Below are 12,570 nucleotides of genomic sequence, written 5' to 3' on the forward strand. Positions count from 1 at the left end.
TTAATTGATGTTCACGATTATTCAGATATCTGAAGGTATATTCCCCAGTTACTGTAGGGCAAGCTCCCACGTCCAATTCCGCTTCTCGGCGGAGTCTCGCATTTTCGTTCCTCTTTCAGATGAGGTTTCCCGCCAAATATGGAGGATGGCGCCATTTTGTTCAATCCTGTTTCATCATCGTCGCCAGTTTGTCGTAGAATGGCCGGCGTTTGCCATTTACTTTCACTGTGACAAATATTGGTTCTGTCTTTCCAAATTTCAGATTAAACAGCGAGTAAATGTCTGAATTTGTTATTTCAGGCTCTTCTACATTGTAGATTTCATTGGGCTTCTTCTTTTGTTTACAAGCCTGCTTGAATCTTTCCTTGCACTATCTCATCATATGTCCTTTTCTATGTCAATAGTAGCACTTGATTTTTTTTAAACTGGCAATCGCTAAAAGAATGATTGTTTCCACTTCTATTAAAATTATTCTTTGATTTCACTGCTAAGCTATTTTCTTTATTCTTCGGATAGCAAGGGTCTTTTCGCTTCTCAGTGGAGTATCGCATTTTCGTGCCTCTTTCGGCTGAGGTTTCCCACCCAATATGGAGGACGGCGCCATTCTGTTCAATCCTGTTTTATCCTCATCGCCAGTTTATCGTAGAATGGCCGAGTTGTGCTATTAGTGATAGAGTTGATCTACAGACACATCTTGGTAGAAACATTAAATTTATTTAGAATATACTCAGCAGCAAATAGAAATGTGCTTTCAACTCCAACTCTAACTCTACACTGACTGCTGAGGTAGCCTGCGCTACTCCCCTATTGGTTATTACAGATCATTTGATCTTTCTTAACAAGCATTATTCTTAAAGGTACATTGCACACTAAATAAAACCATAATTACTACAGTGGCCTACTCCTACTCTTATTTCTTATGCTCCTATCTTCTTAAAATGATAGCCTCCATTTGAGGCACAATTATCAAATAAAAGAAGAAAATAAGCATATGTAATTTCCAAAAATGAAAGACATATTTAAAAGTTAGCAATCACTGGAATGGCAACAAACATTTTCTGTTGTTTTGCCCTTCTTTATTTTAATTCAACTAAGGGACATTTCTTAAGGATTTCCAAGTTCCCAATTTCACTTTTTCTGTTCATTCAGAAAAACAAAAAGGCTCACCCCCAGTGGTTCAACTGGATAAGACAAACAATAGCTAAGCCATAGTCAATAGGTCCTTGGCTCCTTTGTTCATCTGTGCTTAGGCAAGGAGGTCACAGCTGAGCAGTGGTAACAGTGGCATTTCCTGCCACTGAAGTAAGATTGCCAACTCTGGTTGGACAAATTCCTGGAGAAATCATCACATGCCATCCTGACTCCACTACCAATCCTCCAACAAAGGCTCCCACCATTGGTGAGCAGCACAGCCATCTTCTTGAGGCATCACCTTTCCATGTCAATCAAAAATGAACAGATCCTTTGTTACCTGGTTGACTAAGAGTCGATAATCATCCAATCAGTTTTTCCCCCATATCTCTAATGCTTTTATAATTAATAATTGAAAGTGTTCAAAGAAAATGAAAAAAATGAATGCTGAAATAATTTTTCTCCCAGGCTGCTTGCAGAGTATCCAGAGGATTACCTTCAATAGGTCCAGCAATCCGAGCCTGAAAACTGGACAGCAAGCCCTGCTAGAAGTGTAGTGTGTGGCTATAAGATTAGGAGAAGGCTGATGTTTGTTAGCCCTCCAACCCCTCCACTTCTCTTCCCTACCTCTACGCCACTCTACACAGAATATTCTGCTGGCATTTGTTGTTGCAACTCACTTTTAACAAATGGTCACTTGTGCCCATGGAACCTTCGTCACTACATGACATTCCCTTGAGAGGAAAGAGAATAAAAATATTATAGTAAAATGGAGGAAAGAAAATACATCAACACATATGGCCCTGGTAGTAAGTAAGGATACCGTTCACCTGATGACTCAGCATTTCTAATTTTAACATAAGCACAATACTGTGGATGCTTGAAATCTAAAATAAAAACTGAAAATGCTGCAAAATATTTAGCCAGTCAAGCAGCATCTGTGGTGGGCTAACATCAGAAATGAGAGAAAAGCAGTTTTTGTTTCTGTTCCCACTCTGATTAAAAAGGTTATTGATGTGAAAATTTGGACTGGATTGTCGCTGGACTGAGAAGGTGGGTGAGCCAGCAATTTTGGGTTCCCAAGAGGCATGCCAGCTTCCTGATGTGATCCCTCGTCCCAGTGATTTTGATGGGAGCATGGGACTTGTGCAGAGTGAACCTGCCTGACAGTGGTGGGTCATCAACTTATCATGCAAACAAGTCAACTGACAGCTCATTGAAGCACAGAAGGCAATTTTGGAGCAGAGTCGTGGGGAACATGCAGGGTCACAACCATGTTCGTGAGGTGGCAAAATCACAGTGGGGAACCAGTCATGGAGGTGGGTGCCTTTAAGAGCAGTGATAATTTTTAATTCATTTATGGGACGTGGGCATTACTGGCTAGGCCAGAATTTATTGCCCATCCCTAATTGCCCTTGAGAAGGTGGTAGTGAGCTGCCTCTTGAACCGCTGCAGTCCCTGTGGTGTAGGTACACCCACTATGCTGTTAGGGAGGAAGTTCCAGGATTTTGACCTGGCGACAGTGAAGGGGATATATTTTCAAGTCAGGATGGTGAGTGGCTTGGAGGGGAACTTCCAGGTGGTGGTGTTCCCATGTATCTGCTGCTCTTGTCTTTCTATATGGTAGCAGTCATGGGTTTGGAAGTTGCACCTAAGGAGCCTTGTTGAGTTTCTGCAGTTCATCTTGTAGATGGTACACACTGCTGCCACTGTTTGTCGATGGTGGAGGGAGTGAATGTTTGTGGAAGGGATGCCAATCAAGCGGGCTGTACAAAAGAGAGGAACAATCAAAGAGCTCTTTATTCAGTGGCACCCAATGACTATTGACTCTGTAGATGTCGAAGAGAGTTTGATCCATAAGCACTAGACCACTTGGGTGAGGGGGTAGTAAACCTCCAGGGATTAGTGGGGCAGAGCAGAATGTCCAGACAGCCAACATAGTGCATCTGCTGTCAAGGAAGGATATCCCTGGACCTGGGACTGAGCTACTCCCAGTTGGAGATGAGGTGCAAACACTCCAGCAGAAAATACCATCCATTGGTCCTGAGTGACATCAAGGTGATGCATGAGAGGCAGAAAGGGCAAAGAAGGCAATACCCTCATTAGAGGGTATATTGAGAAAGAATGGGTTTACTGAATACAGAGCATTAGTGCTGCTAAAGGATGCTTCAGTCAAGGCAAGTAATGTCAGAATTGTGTGCCCTCGTGGAGGTGCACCTCACTTCTCATTATTTACATGGGCATGCCCTGATAGTAGCTGTTAAAGTGACAGTGGCACTGAACTTATATGCCTCTTTCCGTTCAAGGGATCAGTGGACCTGACTGGCATCTTGCAATCGACTGACCATCACAGCATAAGGCAGGTAAGGCACTTGGAAGGCCATCAGGTTACAAAGAGTTCACCACTGATTGAATCATGCAAGCACAGATGGCAGTGGGATTTGCATCCATCTCTGGACACCCTCAATTATTAACAGCAGCCATGTGGCCATGAAGGCATTGGCTGAACAGTATGTGGCATTCATAAATAGGAAGGAATTCCTATGCATCCACATGCAGTGGGTGTAGGACATCCAGTACTGATCAACACATGCCAACATCACACTGGCATGCTGAGGTTCCCCCTCCACAACAGGCCCACTGGTAAACATAAGAAGCTGGTTAAGAATACTCAACTCTGTCGGCCTAGCTGCTTCTGCAGACCTGTAACAAACTATTAGAGCTTATGTATTAACGTGGAGGAAACAGAGGAGGACAGAGGAAGAACGTTCATCCCAGTCACCTGGAGATGGCAAGATCAATTCACCCTGTCTTGGATGGACTCCCATCGCACCATTGTCAACTGCCTGATGCATGGCCACCCTGGCAATCTGAAGGACCTCCTCCTCCTCAAAGGACATTTGAATACCGAGACTGGGGACAAGATCTTTCTTGAAGTAGTGTGCTCTTTTCTCCTACAAGGCGAAAGAGTTAAGACTATGATGCCCTCCTTCACCACCTCAAGAGGGTCAAACACATGTGATTTTGCAGCTTTGTGCTGCCTCCTCCACAAGTGCTTGTGATATGAGCTTTACTAATCCAGGATAATCATATTTTCCATGTTCAAGGGCATATGGGCCCCAAGGCTGCTCAGCTCATGGGTGTGTTGGTCAGTACTGGATAGCTTTCATCCAAGTGCCACGTTGCACTCACCTTGCCAGCCCTCAGAAGATTATTGAAGCCTTTCTGGCACTGAACCCATGTCCTGCTGACAATGCTCCAGCTGCTCACTTCGTGAGACACCTCCAACCGTGCCTGCATTGCCTGGCTGGCTGGCTAGCCTGTTGCCGTCAGGAATCAGAACAATCCGGCATGGAGCCACCACTTCTAGATGTACCACAAGGGAGGCATCTTTACGTCATGGGCCGCTCTTGCATGGGAGCTAGATGAGCTACTGGCCCGCTGCTCTCCTCCATTCCAAAATAATCACGGACCACAATAATGGCTGCCATTTGCCCTTTAAATCAGGACCTCCATGTCCAATTCCCGCTTCCGCTGCCACTAATGGGAGGTTGAACATTCCATGGGGCCACCAATTTGCCATCACTTTGAAAACTGCGTCAGCCATTAGGTGCCAACTTGGGAGGAGGATTGGGACTCAGAAACAATCCCGACCCTAAAATGAAACTTTAGCCCATTAACTCTTTCTACCTTTAACAGTGCTGTCTGAGCAGCTGAACAATTTCCAGCATTTTCTGATTCTATTTCTAATTATAACATTACTGCCACATCATTTTACCTTAACTGGTGGAACTTAAATTAAACTAACTTACCGGTCTTTCAACTAGATTGGAGTCTTTGCCTCTAAGTATTCGAGGTGGTGGGTTTGCAGAACATGGTCGTATGCTTTTCGTCAGGATATAGGGCCTGACTTCAGGAAACGGAGAGCACAGTCCTTCCGCTGGCCTCATACCAATATCTTTTGCATTGTTAAACTCTTCAAATTCTCTAAAGATATAGAATTAATATGTTTTATAATAATTATGTCGTGTATATGGTAACATAAATATATGACGATGAGAGCCAATTGCAGGTGATATCTGCTGCAGGATTTAAATGAAAATTGCACTTGTTTTTGAAAAATCTTAGCTTCTTACATCTAATTTTTCCAGAACAATCCCTTTGTCTTGCTATTTTATCCTATCCATTAAAAAAAATGACAATAATTCTGTAAAATATTTCATTATATCTTCAATTATCTTGTGTTGAAGGCTGTTGAATTAAGGGCATAAAGCTATGCGCAATACAGCAACGACATGAAGAGTGACAGATATAAAGAAAAAATATTATAATTCTTAACAGGAACTACATTAAATATATATTAAAAGGTAAGCCCGGTTATTACCTCCAGTCACTGACATGAGGTGCTGCCTCACGCCCTGATAAAGATCATGGGCTGAAGACAAGGGACAATAGCTCAGCATTTCAAAATGAAACTGCAACTATAGGCAAGAGGATTATCCAGCAGTGGTGACAGGCAAGAGGCCACACTGAGAGCTGGAGGCAACAACTTGGCAACTCTGAAATAAAAGGTAAAACAAAAACAGAATTACTTGGAAAAACTCAGCAGGTCCGGCAGCATCGGTGGAGAAGAAAAGAGTCGACGTTTCGGGTCCACATGACCCTTCAACAGAACTGAAGTATAGTTAGGAGAGGGGTGAAATATAAGCTGGTTTAAGGTGGGGGGCTGGTGTTTGACAAGGTGTTTACTAAAACCCGCTTTCTTAGATAATATCACCACCTTCAACACCTCTTTGATCCTTTTGTCTGTGACATCTTTTGATTATCTGCTCCTATCACTGCTTGCTTGTCCCTACAACCACCCTCCCGCCCCCCAACTTCTCTCCCCCCGCCCCCCACCTTAAACCAGCTTATATTTCACCCCTCTCCTAACTATACTTCAGTTCTGTTGAAGGGTCATGTGGACCCGAAACGTCGACTCTTTTCTTCTCCACCGATGCTGCCGGACCTGCTGAGTTTTTCCAAGTAATTCTGCTTTTGTTTTGGACTTCCAGCATCCGCAGTAGTTTTTTGTTTTTATCTCTGAAACAAAAGGTGACTGAAACCATAAACATTTAAGCATGGTGGGGGTGTAAAAGGCTGAAGGTTTGGACAAAAAAACTAATTCATGAAGGATGTTAATAGTAATAAAGGTTCAGCTGCACCTGTCAGCAGCAATGGCAGATGCTCAAAGTGCAATTGATTATTAATTTGCATGAGTTCTATCATGTTCCAAAATTGCTGCCCCTGTACTCAGAACCCAAACCCTTTCTGTGTATCTTCACAACACAAAACTGCCTCTGAACTGACACTGCTTCCTGCCTCAGTATTTTCTCTCTCTTTTTCATTGTCTCTCTCTCTCTCTGCCTCTCTGTGAACTCGCCACATAATCTTACGTGCCAAATGCACCAGTGTTGCTGTGCCTTGGCCTCTTCATGTTAAGATATTTTCTTTCAATAATGGAGCTCAAGTTCCTTCAGTCTTTCCACATAACTTAGGCCTCAAAGACGAGTGATCAGCCTTGAGTTTTCTCTGCTCTGTCTCCAATGCAATGCATCTGGGAGTCAGAGAGATTCCTGGACCATATATTCCCAGGACGTGGTCACCTAACTATCACAGTGCAGGTGGTGAAGAAGTGAGTCACTCCAGGTGCTCCTCAAGCTCCAAAACTCAAGAGGTAGATCTTGAGCAAACTGGCAGTACTTGAAATATCCTGGAGTTCCAACATTAACAGGATGTGCATACGAAAGGGCACTGCTGGCCTGCCCTGGTAATCAATCCACTGCCCTCTATATCACTGAAACATGGTAAAAGGAAGAAATAGAAAGTGCAGGAACCACCTAAGCCAGTGACACTTGCTAACAGTTTCCAGTTTTATACCTGGGAAGGGTGACAACTCTATGGAGGAATGTAATAAGATTCAAAATCCTGGCATCACAGGAAATTTGACACACACATTGGAGCATGGAAGAGAGTAGAAATTCAGTAATGGTAGGGGATTCAATAGTTGGTGGCATAGAAGATGTTTCTGTAACTGCAAACATGATTCCAGAGTGGTACATTGCCTCCCTGGTGCCAGCATAACGGATATCACTCAGCGGATACAGGACATTCTGCAAGGGGAAGAACAGCCATCTGCTGTGGGCCATATGTAATCAATGACCTGGTAGAGTTTCAGGAGCTCAAAAATAGCTCAAGAGGCCACGGGGGAGGATTAAAGGGGGTGGAATGACCTTTGATGGGGCGGGGGGTCCCTCCGATGGCACCAGGGACCCATAAAAGGAGGTCCCCCCCTCCGCCTTGCTCAACACCACCCCACAAAGCTAAAGCTGTCAGGCTTTTCGCAAGGCATGGCCTGCCCCCCCCACCATGGGCAAAATACAGACGGTGGCGAGATGAGGTTCTTAAATGGCCATTAATTGACCACTTAAGAGCCTCAATAGGCACAGGGGTGGGTGGGCCATCCAAGGCCTCCCCTGCCCTCCATAAAATTTGAGAGAAGTCGGGGGTGGGTGGGTAGGCAGCGGAAAGGCCACCAACTAAATTTCACATACCCACCCCCCTGCCTTCAAATCACCAGTGAGGGAGCATAAAATTTAGCCCATGCCAGGGGCAGCACCAGGCATAGCTAAAAATGAGATGCCAACATGCTGCAGCTACATCACAGGGCTACAGGCCTGCTAAAAAGTGGAAGCAGCATACTATAGACAGGGCCAAGTGATTCCACAACGAATGGATCAGATTAAAGCTCTGCAGTCCTGTCTAGTCAAGAATGGTGGTGGACAATAAAACCAGAGGAGAAGGCACCAAAAACATCCATATTTTTAATAATAGTGGAGCACAGCATGTCAGTTCAAAAGACAAGACTGAAATATTTGCAGAATGACAGACTACCGAGTAAATGATCCATCTTGGCCTCTTCCTGAGGACCCTACCATTATAGATGCCAGTCTTCAGACAATTCAATTCATTCCACATGATATCAAGAAACAGCTGAAGGCTGTTTTGGGCGCAAGTCTCCAGATGTTGATGAGGAGGACTTTGCAGAGTTGACTGCACAAGATATGACAAAGGTGCCTAGGTCAATGCTGGGTGCTCCAGCCAGTTTTATTCATATTTGACTTTTCTGGAGTCGTTTGATACAACTGATTGGCCTGTTAGGCCATTTCAGAGGGCAGTTAAGAGTTGACCATGTTGCTATGGGCCTTTAGTCACTTTTAGATCAGACCAGATAAGGACAACAGATTTCCTTCTCTAAAGAACATTAGCTTACACAGTGGAGAAGCTGACAATCAATGCAAACCCTGTACTTGCACTGCCTACTTGTCTCCGGCAAGAGGGAACGAGATGAAGCTGTCTCCGTGTCTATAAAGAGCCTTGGTGACTTTCCTAATGCAAATTGTGAGACGTCACTTATATCTCCAGGAACCAGACACAAGGGTAAGAGTTACCTTGACCGCCACAGGCTATGCTGCCCTTGTCCTGTTCTGAATATTGGGTGCAATAGTTGGCAGATTTCAGTCATAACCTCTAAGTAAAGCAAAAACTCATGCACTGGTCATCACTGAAGGTCCTTCTTGCCATTTAATGTGGTGTTGAGTTATACAAGGGTGGAGGCTCAAGTGTGGCATTTGGAAATGGCAGCACAGGCATAAAATCAGCATTACACACCAATTAACACCATAATCTGTGTCCTCTACATGCTGCTGGCAATCAATAACTATTCGTGCACAAACCCTTTTGCCAAGACGGTGTCTGGAACACCTCCTGTCAGAAGTTTACATCTGCATCTCAAACATCATTCTCCAGCACTGGAAGGCTCTGTAGCATTTTTTTTTTTTAAATGGGTGCCACAGAGCCCAATTTGACTCCAATAAAAATAAGCAGTTAGTTATTGAAGAAGGTGGCCTATTAAGGATCCAAAAGGAAATCCTCATTGGATACAGGATTGGGGCCAGGGGAGAACAAGAAGGTTGCAATTGTTATACCACTCTTCAAGAAAGGGGGAAGAGATAAACCAGAAATCTACAGCCTAACATCAGTGGTGGGGACATTCTTGGAAACCATTAGCAGAAAAAAGATAAACTTTCATTTTGAAAGGCATCGATTAATCAAGGAAAGTCAGCATGAATTTGTTAAATTCAAAACATGTCTAACGTTGATACATTTTGTTGACAAGGTGACAGAGAAGGCTGATCAAGGTTGTGCAGTCAATGTTGTAATAATGGATTGTCAGAAGGCATTCAACAGAGTGCCACATAGGAGGATGCTAAGAGAATGGAAGCCTGTGGAATCAAGAGTAAAAATTATGTTTACAGAATTGGCTCAGTGTCTGAAATCAAAATTTCTACCTAAAAAGGTGGTGGAAGGCAGCTCCCATAGATAATTTTAAAAGGGGGTTGGAAGATACTTGAGGGTGAGGAAACTTCAGGGTTCCGGACAAAAGTCAAGGGTGTGGGGCTGAACATGACTGCTGTTTCAGAGCCAACACAGGCACAATAGGTCAAATGGTGTCTTTCTGTGCTGTAAGTTTCTGTGATTTTATGATGCATCTCCTGCTCCATAGATCCCTTCCCACATTACAACAGTGACAATACTTCAAAACAACTTAATTATCTGTAAAGTGCTTTGGTTCATCCTGAGGTCATGAAAGACATTATACAAGCAGAAGAATTTCTTTCATTCTTACTGAAATCCTAATCATTCAACTTGGCTGCCTGGCTCCCATAGTAGCATAATTAAATGGTTCCCTCTCCAGAGGTATTGTTCCTCTCTCGTTCAAAACAAGAAGCATATGCAAATGTAAAGTTCTTAGATTATGATAATGATCCAAAACCATTCATCAGAATTCTACCCTTGTTCCAAGTTAATTGGAAAGGGAGAAAAGAGAAAGAAACAAGTAGGCTGTATCCTTGATGCACAGTTGCAGGCAACCTCATTAGTTAATTCAAAGAGGCATTTATTTGAGATTCATATTTTTTTAAAATCCCACCATTCACAGCAATGCCAACACTTACAAGGGGTAATTCTGACCTTATGCAAGAATGTAAAATGGGCTCCCGGCCTGCTAGCAGTTACTTTACATTACTGCACAGTCAAAATTACCCGCATGGCGCTGCATCAAGTCAAAACGTTATAAGCTCTGTCCAGCCGTCAAAGGACAAATATTATTTCTACTGCATCAAGAAAGGGTAAAATATTGCTATGAGATAAATGTCAATTAATTTCTTATACACTCTTTTACATCTTTCTGCAATTGAATATGTGTTTTATTTAATGGTAAAGTTGCTGAAGTTACTTTTAAAAAGTAACGTTATCCTCCAAAATTCTTATTCTATACAATGATTGAAACAAGAGGTAATCTGAAAATATGTTTAATAATACTCCAACTCCAGAGATAAAAAAATTACGTGCCATCATTAAGTCTTCATTGCTTCCTAGTTTTGCCAAAGCAATATATGTATGTCTTTTATTTACCTACGATCCCGCTTTTGCAAGCGATGCAACCTTAGATGCTGAATATAATCTTCATAATATTTCTTATGCGCTTTCATTGTTGCTACCTCGTCTTCATTGTAAGCATACTGAGGATCCACATAAGTGTGCTGTTTCTTTTCTTTGCTAAGAAAAAAATGACAAAAATTGCAGTGTATCTGTTATATATTAGCATGCAATAATGCAAAAAATATGATTAAAAGGCTGTAATCTAACCAAGATGTTCAAGGTTAAGATAATAACCAACAGGTAAAGAAAAGTTTAAATATTTTATAACCATTATTTGAAAGATCTGCCGGTTCAAGTAGTTTTTATCATATTGTTACCTTTCTTACAAGCAATGTGAATTAAGCTATTTACCAAATTCGCAAACATATCTTATGATAAGTCTGTCTCAAACTGATTTGCTGTTGACTACTGTGCAGTTATTGGAACATGGCAGCTGGATTCCATGAATCACAGAATGCACAGATGATAACTTCATAAATAACCCGCCAGGTTTACAAATTGACAAATGCTGTAACCATTCAATCATTTGCTGTTTGTGGGACCTTGTGTACAAGTTGGCAGCTATATTTTCCTATAAAATAGATCATTTGTATTTCAAAGTAATTCATTGTTTAAAGCACTTTGCAATGTTCTGAACTTATAATAAAGCAATATACAAATGCAAGTTCTTTACTTCACAAAAACACAAAATGTTTATGGGTGAAGGAGTTGAAGGGGCCAAAGAACAAGGGAAAAGAGAGAAGAAGAAAATGGGGGGTGGGGGGGGCGGCTGCGGGTGGAAGAGGGAATAAGAACACATCAATGAAAGAGATTAGTGGAAGATGGGGATGGGAGATAAAGGGAAGAAGGTTAGGAAAAAAGAGAAAGGGGAAAGAGAAGAAAGGAGAAGCAATCTGAGAGGATGGGAAGATGGGAGGCTCGTGGGAAGAAAAGAGATGGGGAGGAGAGAAGGAGGAAGGTGAACAAGTAGGAAAAGGGAAACCAGAGGGGAGGAGATGGGGAGAAGGGAAGTAGGAATGGAGGGGTGAGGGCAGGGAAAAGAGGACAGAGGAAGTGGGGTAGGGAAAAGGCCAGGACAATGGTGGGGAAGAAAATCATGACAATATGAAGGGGTCTATAATCTCAATGCAAGAGGGCACTTTGTCATGCTGGCCACTTAGCTCTGTGGAGAGGAAACTGAGACTCTAGAATTCTATCTTAATTTGTGCCATCAGGATTACAATTACTAAGTGAATTCTTGCAACCAAGCTCAAGGGTTGAGATCCTAGTGAGAAAAGCAGCAAATATTGAACAGTGAAGAGGAGACACTATCTATACTGCCTGAGGGGATTGAGTTTCTGATCATGGTATGTATGTAAAGGGTAAATTGAAACTCAATAAAATGGAATTTTAAAATTGCTATTCTATTCAACTGGCTAAAGTTCACTTTTAGGAAAGTGACTGACATATAGAAAGGTTTATGAATACAAATTGGTGCAATAAAGTAATCAGAGCATAGAACACAAACAAAGCTTTTTAATAAGCAAATGCACATGGTTATAAGCCTGAAAAATGTGGCTAAAGACTGAGTCCCCTACATGGAAAAGCTCTATACATGACAGACTATTACAAACATAATTAACATAAATATGTCCATACAGAATGTTGATAGATGACAGGAGGTAGCAATTTAAGGGGAAATAGTGGCATAGCGTCAATGTCACTGGATTTCTAATCCAAAGGCCCAGGCTAATGTACTGGGGACACAGGTGGAATTTAAATTCAATTAATTAAAAATATCTGGAATCTCAGTAATGGTGCCATGGAACGATATCGATTGTCGTAAAAACCAATCTGGTTCACTAATACGCTTTAGGGAAGGAACTCTGCTGGTCTCTGCCTACTCCAGACCCACAG

General features: G+C 42.4%; 1 protein-coding gene across 1 annotated transcript in view; it reads right to left on the reverse strand.

Annotated features, from left to right (window-relative positions):
- Nucleotides 1-12,570, reverse strand: part of LOC144691873 (cilia- and flagella-associated protein 47-like) — a 647,761-nt gene that overhangs the window by 579,709 nt on the left and 55,482 nt on the right. The window contains exons 8-9 of the mRNA XM_078560450.1: nucleotides 10,648-10,791; nucleotides 4,944-5,118 (exon numbers count right to left, since the gene is read on the reverse strand). Coding sequence (XP_078416576.1) covers nucleotides 4,944-5,118; nucleotides 10,648-10,791 — 319 coding nt within the window. The remainder of the gene's footprint in view (nucleotides 1-4,943; nucleotides 5,119-10,647; nucleotides 10,792-12,570) is intronic.

Source organism: Cetorhinus maximus, chromosome 16 (assembly GCF_964194155.1).
Source record: "Cetorhinus maximus chromosome 16, sCetMax3.hap1.1, whole genome shotgun sequence".
NCBI lineage: Eukaryota > Metazoa > Chordata > Chondrichthyes > Lamniformes > Cetorhinidae > Cetorhinus > Cetorhinus maximus.